The 20,976-nt window shown below is 46.2% G+C and overlaps 3 protein-coding genes across 3 annotated transcripts; 1 reads left to right on the forward strand and 2 right to left on the reverse strand.

Moving 5' to 3' along the window:
* Positions 1–622: 622 nt before the first annotated feature.
* Positions 623–2,355, forward strand: LOC112889711 (protein transport protein Sec61 subunit beta-like). The gene is made up of 2 exons (XM_025956466.1): positions 623–778; positions 1,935–2,355. Exon 2 carries the CDS (start codon positions 1,950–1,952, stop codon positions 2,193–2,195), a length of 246 nt encoding a protein of 81 aa, XP_025812251.1. The 5' UTR covers positions 623–778; positions 1,935–1,949; the 3' UTR covers positions 2,196–2,355.
* A 5,497-nt stretch (positions 2,356–7,852) lies between these two features.
* Positions 7,853–9,401, reverse strand: LOC112889116. Its single transcript, XM_025955606.1, has 3 exons — positions 9,318–9,401; positions 8,731–9,215; positions 7,853–8,688 (listed from the first exon to the last, which is right to left on the reverse strand). Exons 1-3 carry the CDS (start codon positions 9,399–9,401, stop codon positions 8,061–8,063), a joined length of 1,197 nt encoding a protein of 398 aa, XP_025811391.1. The 3' UTR covers positions 7,853–8,060.
* A 6,262-nt stretch (positions 9,402–15,663) lies between these two features.
* LOC112889750 (transcription factor TFIIIB component B''-like) lies at positions 15,664–19,054 on the reverse strand. Its single transcript, XM_025956522.1, is given in 10 exon segments — positions 15,664–15,984; positions 16,095–16,178; positions 16,286–16,328; positions 16,331–16,430; positions 16,566–16,618; positions 16,621–16,739; positions 17,558–17,595; positions 17,675–17,775; positions 17,856–18,027; positions 18,867–19,054. Coding segments are annotated over 9 exon segments (657 nt in total). The 5' UTR covers positions 18,870–19,054; the 3' UTR covers positions 15,664–15,984; positions 16,095–16,150.
* Between the last annotated feature and the right edge of the window lie 1,922 nt (positions 19,055–20,976).

The following is a 20,976-nucleotide window of genomic DNA, read 5'->3' on the forward strand; positions in this document are numbered from 1 at the left end:
CACTTTGTATAGAGCTCAGATGAGCATTACAGTCTGTAATTGTACATGGATTATCTATTACCTCTCTTTTAATTGGCAGCATGTTGCATGAATTGCTCTGCTATGCTTGGCTTTTTTTGTTTCTTTGTCTTGAAAATTTTGCCATGAACTGTGATTTGGCCATTGGCAGTTGGCCACTGCCCAATTAATTGGTATATCTATTTGCCCATTGGCTCGCTGGCCCTTTTTTAAGAAGTAAAGAGGTAATGAAGGTAGAAAGTAGTTTCCATTGGAAATTCTTTTGCCGCGCCATGTGAGCTGAACGGCGCTTGCTGCTAACAATGCTTCCATTCCACTGCTGCACAGAAAGCATCATGGGCAAAAATGCATGTTATCTGCACCAGCCAAAACTGCATCTCCACTCCTGTCTCTTGCCACAAACCCCCAGCTTCCTGCTTTTCTCTTCTCTATCAAAGCCTCCATGTGTATCACTGTATTTCCTTTTCTGCTAGTATATCTATCTTTGGCGGTTAAAAAAAAAGGACCCCAGCTGGATAAAAACTGTGGAATTAAAAATCGGGCCTCCTTAAATTTGGCCCGTGCCAGCTTTATTAGACAAGCGGGCCTCCTTAAAGCCCACTCACAGTTGCTCACTCCTCAGTCCTCCCTCGGTCCCTCTCCCTCCCTCCCCACTCTCCACCCCCGGTCTCCGATTTCCCCAGTTCCAGTTTCCACAGGACCCCAATCGCGAAATCTCCTCACCCGCCGGCAAGCGGACCGTCACGGTCGTCTCGTCAAGGTGCGCGCCCTCTCGATCCGTACCCTTATCTCTCGATTTGGCGGGACCTGGTCGGGTCTCGGACGGCGACCCGGGTGGATTTTCGCATGTTTTGTTTGTTTCTAGGCTGATCCATTTCTCTTGACCCACCCGATCCGATCGAGGCTCCGTGTTATTTCAGTTTAGTAGTATTCCGTAAATTTCCTCATCTAGGAGGGTTCGCCAGATTGTTTATCGCAAGTTCACCTAGCCTCTTTGATTGTTGCCGTCCTGGCGTCGAACGAAATCCTGTAGATAGTTTCTGTTCTACTGATTGATCAGTGTATTGTCAAAACTAAGAAGGCTGAATCATGCCTAGCATGTTGCCTGCCTATTTTACGCTGGATTGATTCGTTTGTGATCACCTTGGCCAGAGGGATATGTATAGATTTGGGGAAATGCTGCTAACTGATTCATGTTGATACGCTGATCTGTTTCAGGTTATACTGTTGGGTCCTGTCTATATTTGCCGCTTCTGTATGTTGAACTGTTATCATGCTGAACTAGCGATTTAATTATAAATTATTGGCACCTAGAAACTGGCATGCATCTATCTAATCAGGATATATGTGGTGTTGGTGTTGTTTGAATTCATGGTTCACCTTCAGTTCTCTGTTTCAGTGATAATCTAGTTGTGCTAGAATGTAGATAGATCACATAAATTCCGATTGATCCATCTGATGATCTTTTGTTGCACAATGAGTAGTAGAAAACTGATTCATTGATCTAGTCTTTGTTTGCATGTCTAGACTACTCATCCCTTCTGTTTAGGTCCAGTGTGTCGTGCATAGTTGATCTTGGAATGCTCCTTGAAGTTAACATACTCTGTATCTACCTGCGGTTCAGCAGTTATCTGTTGGAGTCAATTGTCATGAGAGGTTGCACAATCTGATACTACGTCATGCCATTACCTTTCTGATATATTGTCATCCCTGTTTATATGAGGTCAATGAATGGTTGGCCAAAGTATAGTAGTGTAATGTTACAAGATAGATGTCTTGCCTATCAAATGCAAACTATGTTTTTTCAGGTTTATATTTACACTTCAGGGTTCCCTGCTATTTGACCAATATATGTATGATCTTCTACAGTTGCATTGCCGCAAAGTCTTATGTCTGAATCTTGTGTTACCATGCAGAGAGGACTTAAAAAGATGGTGGCCAATGGTGATGCACCCGCCAGAGGGAGTGCAGCAGCGGCTGCAAGCCTGCGCAGGCGTAGAACCACGAGCGGCGCTGCTGGTGGTGGCGGTGGTGCCAGCTCAATGCTCCAGTTCTACACCGATGAGGCTGCCGGGCGCAAGATGTCCCCGAACACCGTTCTGATTATGAGCATCGGGTTCGTCGCCGTGGTTGCGATGCTGCATGTTTTCGGGAAGCTCTACCGCACCTCCAACTAGTTTTGCTGTTACCATGCCCAAGAAAGCAGAATCTGTCAAGAGAGGAACCCTGTAGGCTGTAGAGCGAATGTAATGGATAGCAAGTGACTATCAGATTCTGAAGAGATTTTGCTGTTTTAGAAGTTTATACAACTTGCAACTCCGAGCTGCTATAGTTAAATCCTTGCATGCAGTCATGTTGTCCGATTGGAAGTGGGAACCGATCGCCGCCATGGCGTGCGAGTCCGATTGGCGCGCGATTCTGCAACAGGCTAGGCCAGATATATTCTTCCGTGTAACGGAAGGAGAAAACAGTAATCCTCAAACCCAATCTCTACCTTGGACGCCGCAGCAAGACAAGACAGGATCCTCCCGCCGCCGTCGCCTGCCTGTTCCGGCGAACCCCATGCCGGACCGCGTGATCGCCTCCTCCCGACTCTCTAGCCCTGCTTCTTCATGGGTCCTCCTAGATGAATTCGCGTCCATCGGCCACCGCCAGAACGCGATCACCGCCACGGGCGTGACAAGCGTCGGGGGCGCCGTCGAGGTGTCCTTCGAGCTCGTCGACCCCCCGGGAGCCGGATTCAGTGACTTGTCACAACGTAACTTGCCTCTTTACATCAAATATCCATACTCAATACAGCAGCAGGCCATTCAGAGTTTCAGACATTCAGTAAATAACAGCACAGCAACAGGCCATTCAGAGTTTAAATAACAGCAGAAACTTCAGATTCAAATAGGAGTACTTGACACTGAATTTAAACCAATACATGGCATCTTTAATCATTCATATAAAGGGACTTAATTCTGAAATTCTGTAGCAACTACCAGTGAACAACCATTGGAAGTACAGGCCATTTTCACTTCTATAGTTAGCCCACAAAAGACTATAGTTAGCCCACAAAAGACTATAGTTAGCCCCATCCAAAATATTACCACAAACTTATAGGTACTAGAACAGATTTTGATCAAGAAGGCTATCAGCAGCATAAGTTGGAGCTGTCAAAATCTGTGTAAAACTTGCAATGGCATTGTACTCTTGATGCTCCACGATTGGTCCTTTGCTGCTGCCATAATTATCCACTTCTTCTTGGGGCTGTACATTGTCATTTTTCTTTTGTTTCTGTAGCAAATACAATTAATTAGTTTAGGGATATATGGCAGCATGTGGAGACGTTCAGATTGCATTTGACATACCTTTGCTCCTTTTTTTGTTGGTACAGCAGATTTAGCAGCCTTGCGCTCCCCCCCCCCCCCCCCCCCTGCGTAACTTATCAAGCCAAGTTCTATGCCTCCTTGAATTTTTTGACCGAACCTATTTTTTCTTCAGCTGTGCAGCGCTGAACAAGGCATGTTTTTGTTGCACATTTGGGTCAATATTTTCTTGGTCCTTCCATGGTTCATTCATAGAACTAGTTGATACATTGAGTTTCTCCTCCAGCTGTGCACTAAGGCAATCAAGAGCATTTTCTAACAGGACACAACATTCTGGATAGTTGCTTGCTTTATCAGCTAAATTGTGAAATTTATGAGACAGAAACTTGTATCGAAGTTGAGTTTCCCGTTTTGGATTTTCTATCACATGCCTTCCTTGGCAATCTTGTATACTTCCATTGCGTGCCTCTCTAGTCCATCTCTTTAAGATATAATGTGCTGGCAATATCTTTATATTCATCAAATCAAGAACTTTCAAACCATGTGCACACAATATTCCTGTCCTATTCAACATTCCACAACTACATGCAGCTTTTTGGTTCAAAGAATCACCAAACACTATGCGCTCCTCCTCAAAACTTAAATCACCATGTAGCTTCCCAATAGCAACAGCGTATTTGTTATCTTCATCCAAACTCTAACGCATGCAGCCATGGATCTTTCATATTCACTTTGGAAAGCTTCAAAAATTACAGGAGTGTACACTTGGCTTGCTTGAACCAACATTGGTGTGCACATTTGTCTTCTTGGTATCTTCTTCCTTGATTCAAATTCAGAATCCACTTCTTTACCTCTTTTCTCTTGCACTGTCCTCTCAAAATGCTTCAAAAATCGAATAATATCAAAATCTGATTTCAAATGATTTTTCAATGAATTATTGAAACTCTCTTTATTGTGTACTTCTAACTCCCAAACTGAAGACATATCTCATGTAACATTCAGCCCATTTTTCTTTCACCTTATAGATACTATCTAACCAAGTTTGCTTATACACTTTAGATCTCATATTGTCAAATGCTTCTTGAAATGCTGCCTTGTCCTCATAGCCATACATACAAGCACTAAAATCAAAGAGAATGTGAGATTCTTCATCTTCCTCTTCACCTTCCTCTTCACCTTCAATTTCACCTATCTTTTCACCTTCACCTTTCTCTCCACCTTCATCTTCCTCGTTACCCTTCAGGGGGGATAAATGCTTGACAACATTTTGCATTATGTGAAAGGTGTACAATCCATGATATGATTCTGTGAACACTATATGTACAGCTAAAGCAAATGAATTGGGGAACAAAATTATCTAAATTGGGCGCATCTCTACTAAAGTAATTGGGGAACAACATTATCTAAATTGCGGCCACACAAAATGAACAAGCAAAGCAAAGCACGGATGATACTCACCTGGGTTCACAAGATGCGAGGGGGTCGATGGAGATCAGCGAAATCAGGCTTCTGAAGACACCGGATACGGAAATCGGCCAGGCTCCCCTCCCGGTGGATCCCAGCGGAGGTGGCAGCAACAACCTCACGGCGGCGACCTGCCTCCTCACCTCCGCTGTATCTTGGCAGCCGCCTGCCTCCTTCGATGCACCCTGGTGGCCGCGTGCCTCCCTCTGCAACGTTCGAGCAGGCAGCGGCGGCCTGGCCTGGCTTCCTCTCTCCTCTCCGGGGCACACGGCGTGGAAGTCGAGCGGGAAATGGAGGGGGCAACGAGCGCGCGGCGCGCGGGAGGGAGGAGTCTGCTGCGCGCCGTGTTTTGTTCTCGTGAAAGGATGAGGCTTGGGCAGCAAAAGTCTTGCAGCCGTTGGATGGATTTGAACGTCGGATATACCCACGCCGGTTACGTTGTGACTGAATCTGGCTCCGAATCTCCTGCTGCTGGTTCGTCGCCTTCTCCGGTTCCTCCTTGTACCCTCGTCCGGTCTTCTTCCCGCTCAGAAAGTTTGAGTTCAAACTCCTATGGCCGCCGGAGGATGAAACATTGAAGACCTACGGGAACTTGTCGAAAAATCAAGGTATGCTGGCTGCCATACCCTGCCATGCCGGGTCCTCCGCTCGTGACTCTAGCTAGTATACTTATGATACATCCATGCGTGAAGCTGTAGAAATTATGAGAAATGCTAGTATCGAACCTGACGGGCAGCTTGATCACTAGCAGCGCTACCAACCGACCAACAGCTCGTTCTCAGCTCCAACTCCAATTCTGTTTGACGTTGCAGCACCGCCGGAAAAGGGAGGAATGACGGCGGTGGCGGCCTCGGCCTTCTTCTCGCTCGCGCACTGGCTGTGAGCCCACGGTACTTCTGCCCATGCCGCGGCGGCTTCTCGACCTCGACCGACCTTCCATGGTCTTACTCGTTTTTTGTGTAACTCGGGAGGCCCATTTCGCTTTTCCTGGCATTAATTTGCGTTCTAGACGTGCCATGGGTCTGAGTGTTAAATTAGGCCCATTTAACCGTCATCAACTGGCCAAGACAAACATCACGCCGCGATCACTACTGATCTCGTGTCCTAGTATGAATGAACGGGACAACTAGATAGGCATGCCACGAGTAGAGACGAAGGCCGGTGTCAGTGCATAATGTTATGGTATAGTTATTAAGACTGTGAACTAGATAACCGTGCTAAAATAACTGTGTGCTAGATAAAGTTTATGGTGATGAAACTCTTTTCACGTTCCATAAAATTCTCTCATTCTCTCTTCTCACCGTATCAGCAAAATTGATGATGTGGCATAAAATTTGATACCACAAAATTCTTCATCAAACTCAGATTTGCCTAACAGATTCCCGGAGGTGCAGGCTTTGGGATCGGAGGTGAAGGCAGGAAAGACTGGATGCCCCAGTCTGACTTTGAATGGAGGTGGCCGTGGGCCAACGCCCACCGCCCTGCCCCCACAAGCGAGTGCGTGAACTGTAAGCTACCCGGACCCTGGACCCAGCGCTCAGTGTCACATAGAAACTGGAACCGGGGTTTAAAGGCGGGGAAACGAGGGGTTATCCCGTTCCCCACCCAACTTTCCCCTTTCCCCTGATCATCATCCCGGCGGTGTTCGTCGCGCCCTCGCGCCCGCGATTTGGATTTTCGACGCCCCTCGCATCGATCCATCCTATCAGCGGCGCGATTCCGACTGCCCCCGCGTCGACCCATCTGTTCCGCTCCTCTCCTCCCCCACTCCGCAGCCGATGGAGCCTGTGCATGCGGCGAACCGCGCCGTGGGGAGCGGCGGCGGCCGCGACGTCCGCCACGAGGCCGTCGCCGTCCTTCACGCGAGGCGCCCGCCCTGGCTGCTGCGGCTCGGCTACCTCTTCGTAGCCGCGCCGGTGATGGCCCTCTGCGCCGGCCTCCTCGACGGGCCCTGGGCGGCCGGCTCCGCCTACGCGGTCCTGCTGCTCGGCGTCGCCTCCACCTGGCGCGCGGCGCTCCTGCCCCGGCCTCTGGAGCGTGTGCGGGCGGACGAGTGCCGCGCCGAGGTCAGCGTCGGCTGCGGCAACCAGCACGAGGTCGCCACCTTCCCCAATGCGGTGATGGCCTGGCGCGGGTACCTCATCGTAGCCGTAGCGGCGACGGGCAGCTGCTACGGCCTCGCCGGCACCCCGGGTGCGGCCCTCGTCGCCTACGCGCTCCTGCTGCTCGGCGTCACCACCATCTGGCGCGCGATGCTTCCGCCCCGTCCGCGGGAGGAGGGCAACCGTGGCGTGGGCAAGGGCAACCGCCAAGGGCACGAGGTCGCCGTCTCGGGCGCGTGGACCATGGCCTGGTGCGGGTGCCTCCTCGTGGCCGTGCCGGTGTTGGCCAGCTCGGCCGGCTTCATCGACGGGCTGGGGACAACCTTCTTCGCCTACACGCTTCAGCTGCTTGGCGTCGCCATCATCATCGCTGCCATGCTTCTGCTGGCCCTGGCCAAGCTCAAGATTGCCTGATTGAAACCGGAGCAGGTCCACAGCCAGCAACTACCTAGCTTAATTTAGCATGTTTGAAGCTCTGTCTCGAGTCTTAGGTTGAGTTCATGACAGTAGTGAGTGAACCTTTTGTTTTGGAAAATGCATCAGTTCTATTACGCGATTCAGAAGATGTGTCTGCTATTGAACTACTGTTACAGAAAGATGCATAACTCCAATTCTGTTCGTGGGAAGAATTGGGTCGAATTTGCGTGGTTGCATAAAATGGGGATAGGATCATTGGAAAATGAGGTTAAATTTGAGTCTTACTCTGATGGAGATCTCAATCCTGATGGGTTATCTTTAGTGATCTACCATCATTTCTAGGACAATGTACATGGATATCTGCTTTCTCTGTTTGATGCTTTTCATAAGGGGATCAGGACATTTACAGAATTAATTTTGCTCTCATAATTTTATTCCCTAATGAGAAGGGTCAAAGGTTCTTGTACCATGAGCAATCTTAGAGCAATTAGCTTACTTGGATGTACCTACAACAACTTTACCAAGGTGTTGACTAATATATTAGGGTTATTTGTAGATTGGTTTATTAGCAGCAGTCAAGCAGCTTTCATTATAGGTATATTGTGCAACCTGTTGGTCTTCTTGCTGTCTGGAAGATTTGTGTGCTTTCATTATAGGTAGATTGGTTGATTAGCAGCAATCAAACAGTTTATGTAGTATTCAATCGGTCCTACAAACAGTTCATGTAGTAATGGTAAGTTGGTAACTACTATAAACCAAGTATGACGCCTAGGAATGTCAGCACGCTGAGGACGAGCAGCGAGTACGTGGAGAACGCCAGTACCGTCGCCGCCGCCTGAGCCTCCGGGTATCTTGTTAGCATCGGCGGCTGCGTGAGCAGCCTCCACCCCAGCGCTGCCAAGGCGGCGGCGGCGGTGACGAGAACGAACGCCTCGTCGTACAGGGTGGACAGCGCCCGCTCGATGTCCTTGGCGCGGTAGGTCAGCACCCCCAGCAGCAGCGGCAACGACACGCTCACGAAGCCGTGCCCGGGCGGCTCGCCGTGGACGCCGCTGTAGTTCAGAAGGTCCTGAACGCGTAGCGGGAGCAGCCTCAGCCGCCTGCCCGGCCTGCCGTCCAGCCGCCGCGCGCACCACGCGGCGAGCGCGACCGCCTCGGGGGCGAGCGCGAGCGCCGCGTAGCCGCGCACCTTGGACGCCGCGATGACGAGCGCCGTCGCCGCGACGCCGGCGACGAGCGCGTAGAGCAGCGCCACGAGCTCGGTCACCTGCTGCGGGCCCCGCGCCCTCTTCCGGACGGCCTTGAGGAGCATGAGCGACGCCGCGACGGAGGTGAAGAAGGTGAGGTACTCGGAGGGGACGAAGCGCGCGTCGCGGGCCTGCTCCGGGTAGTTCCGGAAGTAGAAGAAGGCCATGCCGAACCAGCCGCCGAACAGCGTGGACGTGACGCTGGTGGACAGGTCGAGCAGCTGCTGGAGCTGCTCCTCGCAGTTCCGGTACGCGTCCACGTCGTCCCTGAGCCCCGTCGCCGCGCACTGCCACAGCCGGTGCGCCACGAACGCCGCCGCCGCGGCGACGGTGGCGGACGTCGCGACGACGTTCATGCGCATCATGAGCGAGAGGGAGAAGGAGAGGGAGACGAGCAGGAGGGCGCAGGCGTGGACGAGCGACTTGATGGCGACGTACCGGCGGGGACCCGGTATGGGGCAGAAACACTCCCCGACGAGGCCGCGGAGCGAGAGCCCGCAGAAGAAGGTCAGGAACGTGCAGAGCAGCGTGGGAAGGTGCATTGTTTGCTGCCTCTTGTTGGAGTGCTCGATCGCCATCGGCATGAAGATGCCGGCGGCGAGAACCATGACGATCTGCGAGGAGGACTGGATCCGCATGTTCAGGTACCGACTTCCCTACAGGATTAGTAAGAGGGGAATGTGAATGAATCTGTAAATAAACTGACTACTACGCGATGGACAATTAGTACTTTGCTTCAACTTTTTATTGCCACGTACAACGAAACCAACACTCGCAGAGTAAGGATACCTGTTCAAGTCGCTCCTGCTCAGCAGGTCGTATTGCTGCTGCTTGTGCTCCATCCATGCTACCCAGCTCTCAGATGATCTTCCGTGTAGCCAGCACGCTAGGTTCAGAAGTTAGCTACAGCTAGGAATGGATAACCTAGCTGCAGGGCTTCCATGGCTTGTCTTCCTAAAGTCATAAAGAAGCAGGACATGGCCAGAGGAACAACTACCGAATTATGATCGGATCTGAAGGAGAGTTCAAATTATTCTTCGTCAACGCCTCAACCGCAGCAACTATCAAGTGATGATTGGATCAGAAGCATATTATAGCTGAGCAGCAGGTCATGACAGTGAATGATACTAGTTGTTTTCGCTTCCACAACAGTTTATTATGGACCTGCATTTCTTCGTCGTCGGCAGGGTCGTGATTGCTTTGTTAAATTCCCACAGGTCAGCGAGCGGAGAGCAGGGTGACATCAGTTGCCAAGTGGCCAAACATCAGTTGCTCAGCGGTGACGAGAAGAGCAATGCTTTGCCTGAACGAAGTACCACGTTTCACACCGTCTGATTTGCATCTCCTCATAATCAGCCCCTGGTACCAAAGTTGCCACGGAGTTATTTTAGTATCGGGGTAAAATACCACCAGATACTTAAATATCATCCTTTATAGCAACTCCAAGAGACTCTCCGTATCCTTCCTCATTGTTAGAGATTTTGATGGAAAAATACCCTCCAACAGTTTATCTAAGTGGTTATCCAAATGTAGTCATCCTCCATTCCGTATTTCTCGCTAGCCAAACTGTATTTCTCGCTAGCCAAAAGATAGATAACGAAAATAGCTTTCTAGAGTGTACACAAGATATAGAAAAGCTGTTGGAGAGTGAGAATATATAGAAAGCGATTTTTATGCAGAAGGCTCTCCAAATGATAATTTAGAGAGTGAAATTTAGAAAAACTCTTGGAGATGCTCTTAGTACCGGGTGGTATTTTAATCCGGTACTAAAATGGCTCCTAAGGCTTTCAAATTTGGACACTGTACTAAAATAGCTTCGTGACAACTTTAGTACCGGGACCGGGTAAAGAGTGACCGGTACTAATCTTGTGCGACGAAATGTCATTTTTCTAGCTGTATAGGATGGGGTCCCGTGGTCAGTGTCACAAACAGCTGGATAAAGGTTTTAAGAAGAGGAACCCTGAGGTTTGTCCAATCCCCATTCCATTCCCTGTTCTTTCATCTGCGATCGTTTCAGACAAGTAATCAAAAGAAGAAAATCGATCCAGTTGAGAGGGGAGGAGGAGACCCTCGATCCCAAACACGGTGCTCCCGCAGTCTGCACGCGCCTCACCTCCGTCTCCGCAGCCCCGCCGGCGAGTGTCTTGACCCCAACTGATCGATCATCATCACGTCTTGATGCCCGTGGCCGTGTCAGCACGCGACGACGTACGAGGAGGGCTCAAGGAGGACTGCGAGCAGGAGCTCCAAGAAGAGTAAATAAAAAGTATGAAACTGTACCGGAAGCGGCAAGAGAAACTGTACTGAACCAATGCAACACCGGTGTAACAAAACGGGAGCACCTGCACGGCTGCACGCGATGCATGCACCGGTTTCTACCTCCGTATTCTCCACGACGTGCGCAGCTACATTTGTCAATGAACATGATTATGTTCCATGGCCCCCGAACGCACCTCTAGCTAATTTGGTTAGCTGGCTCTAGCAGCACTCTTCAGATTCTGGATTCGACTCCCCGTAGAAGCGAATTTCATGCTGAGATTAAAAAAATTCCCTCGCTGACGCGGTAAGGGTTTGGAGGTTTTCTAAACCGGGAAGCTGGTTGCTTCCTCTTGACTAGCAGCACTCTTCAGATTCTGGATTCGACTCCCCGTAGAAGCGAATTTCATGCTGAGATTAAAAAAATTCCCTCGCTGACGCGGTAAGGGTTTGGAGGTTTTCTAAACCGGGAAGCCGGTTGCTTCCTCTTGATGAAAAACGGTGGGGACCGTCACCCCCTCAACATTGGCTTGATCTATAAAGCAAAAGCTGCAAATCACACCTTCAACACTGGCTTGACCTTTAGATTTCATCCTAACATTTAAAACCAGATAGTTCTTACCCTGACTTACAGTACCATTTAAGAAAAACACACCCAGCTGGTTTTGGAGGCAAAACCACCCTCTGTTCAATGTACCTACTGTATAGCTTAGAGAAAAATATTTGGTTCCGTAATGGTGACATTTGAAGGCACCAAGACAGAGTTGGAGGAGTTATTTGGAGATTTTTCCTTTATCTCACAAAATGACAAAAAGCAGCTGCTACTGCTGCTGTACCAATGTGATAGAGGATGTGACATCTATGCTCATTGTCTAGCGACGTGCTCAAGACGTGCATGGCCATGGTGCAAACAACCAGCTGACAAGCGATGGATGTGCAAAAGGTATGTACTTTCGTTGATTTCATGGCAGAACACACACGGTGTTTCTTTTGACGCGTGTGCCTTCGATATATCTTTTTGTCCTAGCTTGTAGGGAATTCGGGGCCTCAACAAACTTATCCAGTCTTGCTCACTAATCATCATGGTTCTTTCCGCCGTCGGCAACGTCGTGTCGTCGTGCCGCCGTCGGCAACATACGGTTACCAATCGGGTGTGACAATCTTCATTCGTGGCAGAACACCACAGTGTTTAAATGTTTGTGTCTTTGGTATATACTTTTTTCCCTTGTACGGAATTCGCGGCTCATCAAACGCATCCATTCGTGGTCGCTTTCATCATGGTTGTTGCTACCAGCATCATCGTCCCACTTACAGTCGAGCACTCCAACAAGAAGAGGTGTACCTGCCCACATTGATTTGTGCCCATCTCACCTTCCTCTTAGGCACGTCCCTCCGCAACCTCGTCTACAAGTTGATTTCGATGTGTTGTTGATAGTTTGCTGAGACCAATGTCAGCATCACGCCGTAAGAAAAATAATTCCCCTTTCGTTCTTCTAACCACTCAAAAGAAAAAAGAACTCCATTGGATGCAAAGGGAAGGAGGGGGAGAAGAGGGGAAAGAAGAAGAAGGAAACAAGAATGAGTGGAGATGGGGGAAAAAGGAATCACCCCAACACAAGGACCTGTCCATTAGTATTCAAGCCTAATGCGTCTTGCTAATGAAGGCAAACCTTCCATATTTCTATGACTGTGTTGTTATTGATATTATTAGATCTGACGTGGGCAGGATGGCACACTATCATATAGCCAGTAGAAATTTTCTAATAGTGTGAAAAGAGAATCCGGGCTTCTCACTACCGGATTCAGGGGCTTTGCCGACTCGGCAAAGAGAAGCACTCGGCAAAATGTAAATCGGAAAAAATCCAAAAGATGAAACAAGAAAAAAAATATTTGCACAACCAGCTAGTGAGCTAGTGACCCATCTAATGGGTTGCATATTTTTTTCAGCAATTTTCCATAAGTTGTTGATGATAGGATTCGAACTCACGACCTCCTGCACACAAACAACTCCCTCTACCACTGCACCATTGAACCACGTGTGTTAGCGTTACGTTTTTATTCTCCGCATATTATAATTAACCGAGTGTAAATTGTTTGTTTGAGATAGTAACTAAATTCAAATTAAAAAGTTGTTAACTATAAAGTGACATAACTTTTCGAGATCTACAACTTTTATTTTGGTAGTTTTTTCATCCGAGATCGTTTACAAAATTTGAATTTCAAATTTGAAAACTTCAAACGTATTTTAATATGACACAATGATTTCAAATCAAAAAGTTTTTAACTACAAAATTTTATAACTTTTTGAGATCTACAACTTTAATTTTGATAGTTTTTCCATTCAAGGTCATTTGCAAAATTCGAATTTTAAATTTTCTATATTCAGATGTAGTTTTTGTTGATAAGATGACTTCAAATTAAAATGTTGCCAACTGTAAAATCTTATAAATTCTCAAGATCTACAAAGTTTATTTTGGTTGTTTTGTCATTTATTCATCTAACATGATAATTCTAATATTGTTCACAAATCTTATATATCTCTCTTATAGTTTCATAAACTACGAGAGAGATATATATGTTTTGTGAACAAATTTACATTTATTTTATCAAATGAAGAAATATCCAAAACAAGAATTGTGCATCTTGATGAGTTATACAACTTTGTAGTTGAAAATATTTTTATTTGAATTAATTTACTACTTCAAAATATGATTTGAAAATTATCTTTGCCGAGTGCCTGAAAAAAACACTCGGCAAAATACTTAACACTCGGCAAAGATCTTTTTTCTGGTAGTGTCTACTTCCGCAGAAGTTTGGCACAATTGGTTATTACTGAGTTTTAGCACCACATAATGCAGATATTAAAACAAACTAAACACCACTTAAGTGTTTATGAAATATGATACTGTATTAAGACCAGATTGTATTGCTAAACCAAAAGCATGAGAAAATTCCTTCAATTCTAGTAACTATTGGGATAATTAGTGATTTAGGTTTACTTGAAAACATAGATGTATCATGGATGCAAATCGACAAACCAGTATGATCTAGACATATGTCTGACTACAAAAGCAGGAGATCACATCACATGGAAGGAATAATGGATTTGCACGTACCAAGCGATGTTGATGTCGTGCAACGGGAGAAGCGATGTTGATGACGACGACGGCCGATGGTGTCGAACCATGATGACTGCAAGCAGTCGCACGGAGAGGAAGAAACAAAACAGCATAGACTACTTGGTAGAGCTCGATCTCAAATCTAAGGGCTACCTTTCATCATCAATGAGTACGTAGTCGATATCTTGATTTTCTATGATGTGGTGCTATATATATGGAAAGAAAAACCTTTCACCTTTATACCTATTAGCAATACGGGATTAATAGTGCATCTCTTTTACTTAGGTGTCCTTTGAATGAGAGTATGAGACCTATTATATGGGCTTCCAGGTCAGCAAGACGTACACGAGGTGATGGTTTCTTCATCTTGTAGTCTAATGCATGGTAATGGAGATGTACGTCGCCCTGTGCTCACCACCCTTGCTTGGGTAATCAGATGATAAGAGAACTAAACGGACAGATTGAATTCTTGTCTGGTCGATGATTGACTAGCCCTTGGGTGAGGCCAGCTCAGCAAGGCATCTAACAACTAGAAGTAGGAAATACGTATACGGGCTGGCCCGAGCCTGTCGGGTCGAGCGACTAGTCCATTCTTTTTTTCCAAAAGTTTCTGTCCCAAATAGACACGTCGAGTTATCATCTTACAAGTACACCAGTGAAGAGACTTTCGTGTTCTTCACTCTCATGACACCCTCGTGGGCAAGAACACGGCCACGCAGGTACAGCAAGACGCCACGATTTCAGACAACAGCAAAATTGTGGAGAGTTGGAAACAACAGATTCTTCTTCTTTCATGGTGACCTGCCAAGTCATGTTAATTTTTTTTTCAGCAGTGCCACGTGAAGCTGAACTTGATCGCTATTATAATTTCTATGACATGCTCCCAGTTTTCTGGGAAACTATTTGGCAACTCTGTTATCTCACTATACTTCATTTATATGGGCGCGAACATTGGTAAGAAAGTAGATCCCAAACCAAAACAGCAAGCAGAAAAAAAAAATGCAGGATTGACATGTGGATGTCAATCCAATGACCATTACCAAGTTGGTCACTTCACAATTCACTTAAATATAAGACCAGCCATAAGAAGGCTGCAGAACCAAGAGCAATTTCCAAACACATTTAGAGGTTTTAAAAGACTGCGAAATTCCCAGGAAACTCAAAGTTAACAGCTCCCGTACATAGATGCTGCAACTGTTGCAAACAAAAACCAACTACAGCTTGAAATACCTTCTCGCTGATCATTTTGGATATAGTACAAGTTAGAAGAAAATGAAATAGTAAGCAGATCGATCATGCTTCCTATTGCATACGGAGTAATCAACAAGGAAGAGTCCAAGTAAGCAACAAGGGAAGTACTTTTCCTTTCCAAAATACATATCATCGGAAGAAGCAGTTGTATATCAGGTCAAATATTAAGGGGTAGATTGGATGGCATGTTTCAGATAAGTAACAGAAAAAGAATTTTCTTTCTTCCAACGTAAGTAACATAGAATTTCAAGTAGTACAGTTTGGTGGAATTTGTAATGCATGCTTTAGTTTACCATATAGGAGATGGATAATACACCATAGTTATGACTCCTCGCATGAGGAGAAAGGAAAGAAAAATAACTCAAACTGACACAACAAACTTCTGCAATATATGGATAAACTATATGTGCTCTAATTAAAAAGATGTAACGAGGGCAATAAGAACACAACGAAGTTCCCTAAAGAAACAACAAAAAGATGAGGAAAATGAGTTTGCATTGATTGTTTTGCTGTGATAAAGAAACTGATAACACAACATGTCTACACAGCACAAAGTAAGCAGAATCATAATCATAATATCCCACGTGACGAATCCTAATTTCCATCGTGATTGTCATGCTAGTAATCTAGTACCAATCAAAAACATCGTGCTAGTAGTCTAGTACCAATCAAAAACATCCCTAAGATCATCATCGTTATCATTTCCAGAAACATGTTCTGGCGCATCAGACATTTGTACACCATGCTCGTCATCAAAGCAATGTGCACCCACCTCGTTGATTACACCATCCAATGCATCCTCAAAACAATGAAATGAGATACAAACATAATTAAATAAATTCAATATAAACATAGTTTGTTTTGTCCATGAAAGAACCTTGTTTCCAGGGCCCTCTTCATTTAAAGCACCTTCATGTTTATGTGTATTCTTAATCTTTGGCAGCATGTCTTCAATGTTGAGTTGCTCAATTACCTTTTTGAAATACAAATGATCTGCACACATAAATCAAATAGGTAAAAGACAAGCACTAAGTTAAGACAGATCAAAGATCAGATAAAAAAAAAGCATGGTTTGGCTCACTAGCTCAGCAATGGCTCACCTCCCTGAATGATGAATCATAGCATCATGAACTTGCAATGTTTTTTTTTCTCCTCGGTTTTAAATTTTGCCCGCACCTGATGGTGGGTCTTAGCAGGGACCAATTGTTGTATCATTGCAAAATCACTACCAAATTGCCAAAGAACCTAGACCAGAATTAATAAAAAAATACATATGGAACCAGCATTAATAGAAATAGGTGAGAAAAAGGAATCTTTGCAGAAGATTTGAGGTCACATGAAACAAAAAATAGCAGTCCAAAGTGATTGAAAAAAGAATACCTGGTAAAACAAGTCAGTATCAGATTTTGACCATTTGCTCGGGTTTGTATGTGCATGTAGGAATGGTAATTCAACTTTGATACATTTTGTACGTGGTTTTCTGTTCTGTCATTATCGAAGTTCCTTGCTTCCTCATGACTGTAGTACAAATCATCCAAATCTTCAAGTCGAGAGCTGTATGCATAAAAATGACAATATATTAACTGGAATGGGAGAAACACAGATCAAGAAGTTTGACGCTGAAGTACTCAACGTTTAAATCTTTTAATTTTAAATTTTGATCAATAAGGTTTTAGATATTTTAGCCTTCAACTTAAATTTAGCCAAACCTATCAGGCATTTTAGAAAGGATGAAACAGCCTGATAGGTTATCTTGGCTTTTAGCCGTGTTTTCAGGCAGCCAGTTAGAAACTGCTTTTGGAAAAAGGGCCTGAATATAATACAGAGATTGAGATATTATTGCAGGAAGAAGAAAGATTGAATTGTAAAGGAACTACAGTCAAAAGGGGAGGAACTGAAATACAGTGGAATTGTTTTGGATATTCAACACAAGCTATATAAAACAAAATGGTATTGTCATGAAAAAGATTTTCAGGAATGGAATACATAGCGCTAGCCACTAACAGTGTGACAGAAGCATTAAATTGGTACCAAAAAACTGAATAATGCAAAAAATGATTCTGTAAGTAACAGGAGCTGCATTAATGTCATCTTGAAATAACCTATATGAAATAGCCACGCCGCCATGAAAAAATAAATAGCTAAACCAAGTTAGCAAATCAATCTATAGTAACACTAGCAGGCTAGCATTGATGATGCAACAATGTGTCAAGGAGTCATTTTGCTATATTGAAAGTGTAACATATCTGGAAAGAAAGTAAGGAGTGGTAAACTGGTCAATCATGCTGGTTTATGCTCATCCAAATGCCTCAAATCTACTTTGCTTAGATGATTATGCATAACATTCAAAAATGAAGGAAAATGTAGTATACCTTGTATTAAAGGATGGTCCAGATGGAATCTCTTTTGCCTGGATAAGTCAAACAAAATCATGAGAAATAGCATGAATATTAAATAAATATTAGTGCTAAACTTGCCACAAAACTCACATGAACACGCTCTCTGGCCTCTTGTAACAATCTGTGATGTGCCGCACTTAGTTTCATTGGATCTATCTCCTCAAGAGGTGTTTCCAGCAAAGTCTTAACCTCTAAAACAGTAAAGGCCCAAGATACAAAAGTGAAAAACTCACATTAATTAAAATTGAAGCTTTGATGTTTAGAGACCAACCTTTCTTTCTCTTCTCGTGAATTCTATGGGTAAGCTTCTTCTTCTCAGGTTTTTCTTCCAATTCATCTTTCAAGGTCCTCTTGCGGCCCCCTGAAGACAACTGGCTTTTATCTTTTTGAACCTTCTGCTGTTGTGGCTCTTCTACACCACCCCTTGACTTTTTCCTAACCTTCTGCTCAGCACCAGCAATATAATCGTCATCATTATCATCTTCTTCAGCTAATGAAGGTTCAACACAGTCTTCATCGAAACAGTCAACAGAGGTATGCTTAGGTGTCTCAACTTTCTACAATTTTTTCCTGCACCGTAGTTTCATAGTTGTAAGATCTTCAACATCTGAGAATGAACTATCTTCAGCCTGAAAAACAGGTCGTAGTCTAGGTGAGAAGTGAATACTAAGGAAACGAACCACACTTCTTTATTTTTTAAAAGTTCAGTATAAGCTCACAAAGCACAAGTCTGACTTTAGATGTTTGAGTCTAACTGTTAGAGAGGCAGATCACTTTCTCATATTAGATTAGCATGCTTTATATAAAATGCTTTTATGAATAAAACAGCACTTTACTACTATTGTTATGAACTAACTTAAGAGGGCAAAAGGAACAGAATAAAAAATTCATGCAGCACAAATGCAGTCTATTTGCAATCAAGCAACGTCAGCCTGAATTCACCAAACAACTCCAGCCCCTATAGCCTAAATCCTCCTTGCATTACAGGAGTAAGATGCAGAAAACCAGAACTGGCTCCAATCAAGCAACGGCAGCCCGCACTCAACAAACAACAAACTAAGAAGATTCACTACTAAATATTGTAGACTTAAAGAATGGATGGAGTGCGCAGGTGCGCACATCTTTCATAATCCTTCTTGCTATTTCTACGGAATCAACACTGAATAGGCACAACCGCATACCGCAAACGGCCCAGAAATTACGGGGAAAAAAACTACTCCGCATTTAATTTTAACGAGTAGAGGAACCGTTAGGAACTACAGAGCTAGGGTTCGAATCATACCATTCATGGATCTCAAATCGACGCCTATTCCATCTATGCTCGCTGCTCACATGTCCACCCGGCGCACGGGCGGAGGTGGAGCAGGGTCAGCCGCGGGGGATTTGGCGGGGCAGGGGCGGCGGACGGGGTCCGGCAGGGGCACACAGCGGCTGAGGGCTGGTCGACGACGGGGACGCGCGGGGCGCAGCACGTGGCGGCGGTTGAGTAAATATCTAGATTCATATTCATAAATTTTCCTATTTATCTGGACAGAACTGTATATCTACACGTTACTGTAAAAGAAAGCGGACAGCGCTTGACATTTGGCCCAACCCAAGAGGAAGCCCAGTAACTTCAGGTGGATTATACGAGCCATAGGCTTTTATGGGCCACATATGGATGCGTTTCCGTTTCGAAGCCTGTATCATGATGCTATAGTTCAGCTTTTTCGCTTTTTTTTTGGCAAATTCTACATCAATTTTATTTCCCTCTCGTTTGCCCACCATATGCAACTATGCAAGCGCACTTTTTCTAGCAGGTTGGCATGTAAGCAAAGACTACTGCCAAGTAGGGTGCACCCATCGGGGCAGAAAAGGGGAAGAAAAAAAACATACCCAAGCTCCTCTGCTGATTCGGTGAAAAAGTTTGCTCGTATCTTTGTTAATTGTTATGCATCACAGTCCACCGGCTGAGCAGGCTTGCAGCCCCTGCTGTCAAAAACACATTCTTCTGACGCCTCCAGGTTCACTGCACATTGCTCGACGTGTCACACTTGCATGCAGGTTGCGTGGGAGAAGGCAGCGCTTAGGGTACAGTGCGCGCTAGCTAATCATCGGCACCATATGTTATTGTTTATTTGCAAGGTCACAGTGTCCGTTATCTACACATGCAGTGGGGGAAAAGAAGAAGAAGGCCACGAAACGAAATGGCTCGAGTTTCAGGGTTTGTCCGAAACGGAGAGACAAGGGCGAGCGAGCAGCGCGCGCAGGCCGCAGAGGGCCTTTGAACGGAGCAACCGACAAAATATGGGTCAGTCGCCTGCACGGCCTTCCAAGCAGACTCCCTCTTCCCTCTCCATGACCACAGGCAGAGCTCGAACCATCAGTTTGGACCAGGGAAAAGGCTGGCACGCACGGGCAGGCCGGGAAGGGAAGGGCGTGGCCGAAGCAGGCGCCGCTCTCTGATCCGATCTGACCGATCGATCGATCAGGCAGGCTCCCGAGCGTGCGTGCATGGGCGCGCTCGGTCGTCGCGCGCATTGATTCACACGTGTGCGTGCGCCCCACCTGGTGCACGGGGAGAGGGAGAGAGAGAGGCTGGCAGGTCAAAAATGGCCGGTAGCTGCGAAAGAGAACCGGGCAGGCAGGGAGACGTCTCAGGAGAGCGCTCCGCTGCTCGAGCAGGAAGCAGGGGGGCGAGCCCACGGAGAGAAATTGTTTGCACGCGGCAGGACACGTGATCGATGCGTATGGCTGTGTACGTGTACATGATGCACCGTACGTAATACATGTGTAGTCTACAAGTACGTGTTGTCCTGATGGATCATGGGACAGTGGACCAGTGGTGGTACCTTGCACCCTGCATGCCTGGGCCTTCTGGAACAGTGCAGGCCTCTGCGTGGCGCTGGCAGCCCTGCTGCTGTTGTTGAGCCCAAAGAAACTGAAGCACGCACAAATCCAAATCAACAGGACAACACACGCATGTCCAGGTAGGTGTAGCAAGCGACACGGCAAGATGAGCCTCACCCAAGCAGCGATACTACTAAGCGCATGATGCAACTGTGTCATCTTTATGTACACGCATCTTGCTCAGTCGCTCGATTAGATGGCCCGCTGGACACCTGGTCTTGTGTTTTTCGGCTGTTTGTCACTACTACTACTACATAGCTCGCGTACAGTCGTCCTTGGAGTTGCTGTTGCGCGGCGCAGGGTAGCTCGTTGCCTTTTCTTCAGTACGTGCACAGTCCTCCCTCCGTTGACAGCATTGCTGCCGTGTCGAGCCCGGTTGAGGGAGCACCCGGGCTCCGAGTTGCTGCCCTGCGTGCCCATTTCTATCCGCCTCTCAATGCGCCAATCAACAGGGGCGTCCTTGTGTTCCTGCTTGACCGTGATGAGCGACGATCAGCCCGCGG

Source organism: Panicum hallii, chromosome 4, assembly GCF_002211085.1.
Source record: "Panicum hallii strain FIL2 chromosome 4, PHallii_v3.1, whole genome shotgun sequence".
In the NCBI taxonomy this organism is placed as follows: domain Eukaryota; kingdom Viridiplantae; phylum Streptophyta; class Magnoliopsida; order Poales; family Poaceae; genus Panicum; species Panicum hallii.

Coding starts and splice junctions, on each gene's coding strand:
- LOC112889711 (XM_025956466.1), top strand. CDS start 1,950: ATGGTGGCCAATGGTGATGCACCCGCCAGAGGGAGTGCAGCAGCGGCT.
- LOC112889116 (XM_025955606.1), bottom strand. CDS start 9,401: ATGGAGCACAAGCAGCAGCAATACGACCTGCTGAGCAGGAGCGACTTG. Junction 9,216..9,317: donor CTGCGAGTGTTGGTTTCGTT/GTACGTGGCAAT, acceptor CTAATCCTGTAG/GGAAGTCGGTACCTGAACAT. Junction 8,689..8,730: donor ACGCTGTTCGGCGGCTGGTT/CGGCATGGCCTT, acceptor CCCGGAGCAGGC/CCGCGACGCGCGCTTCGTCC.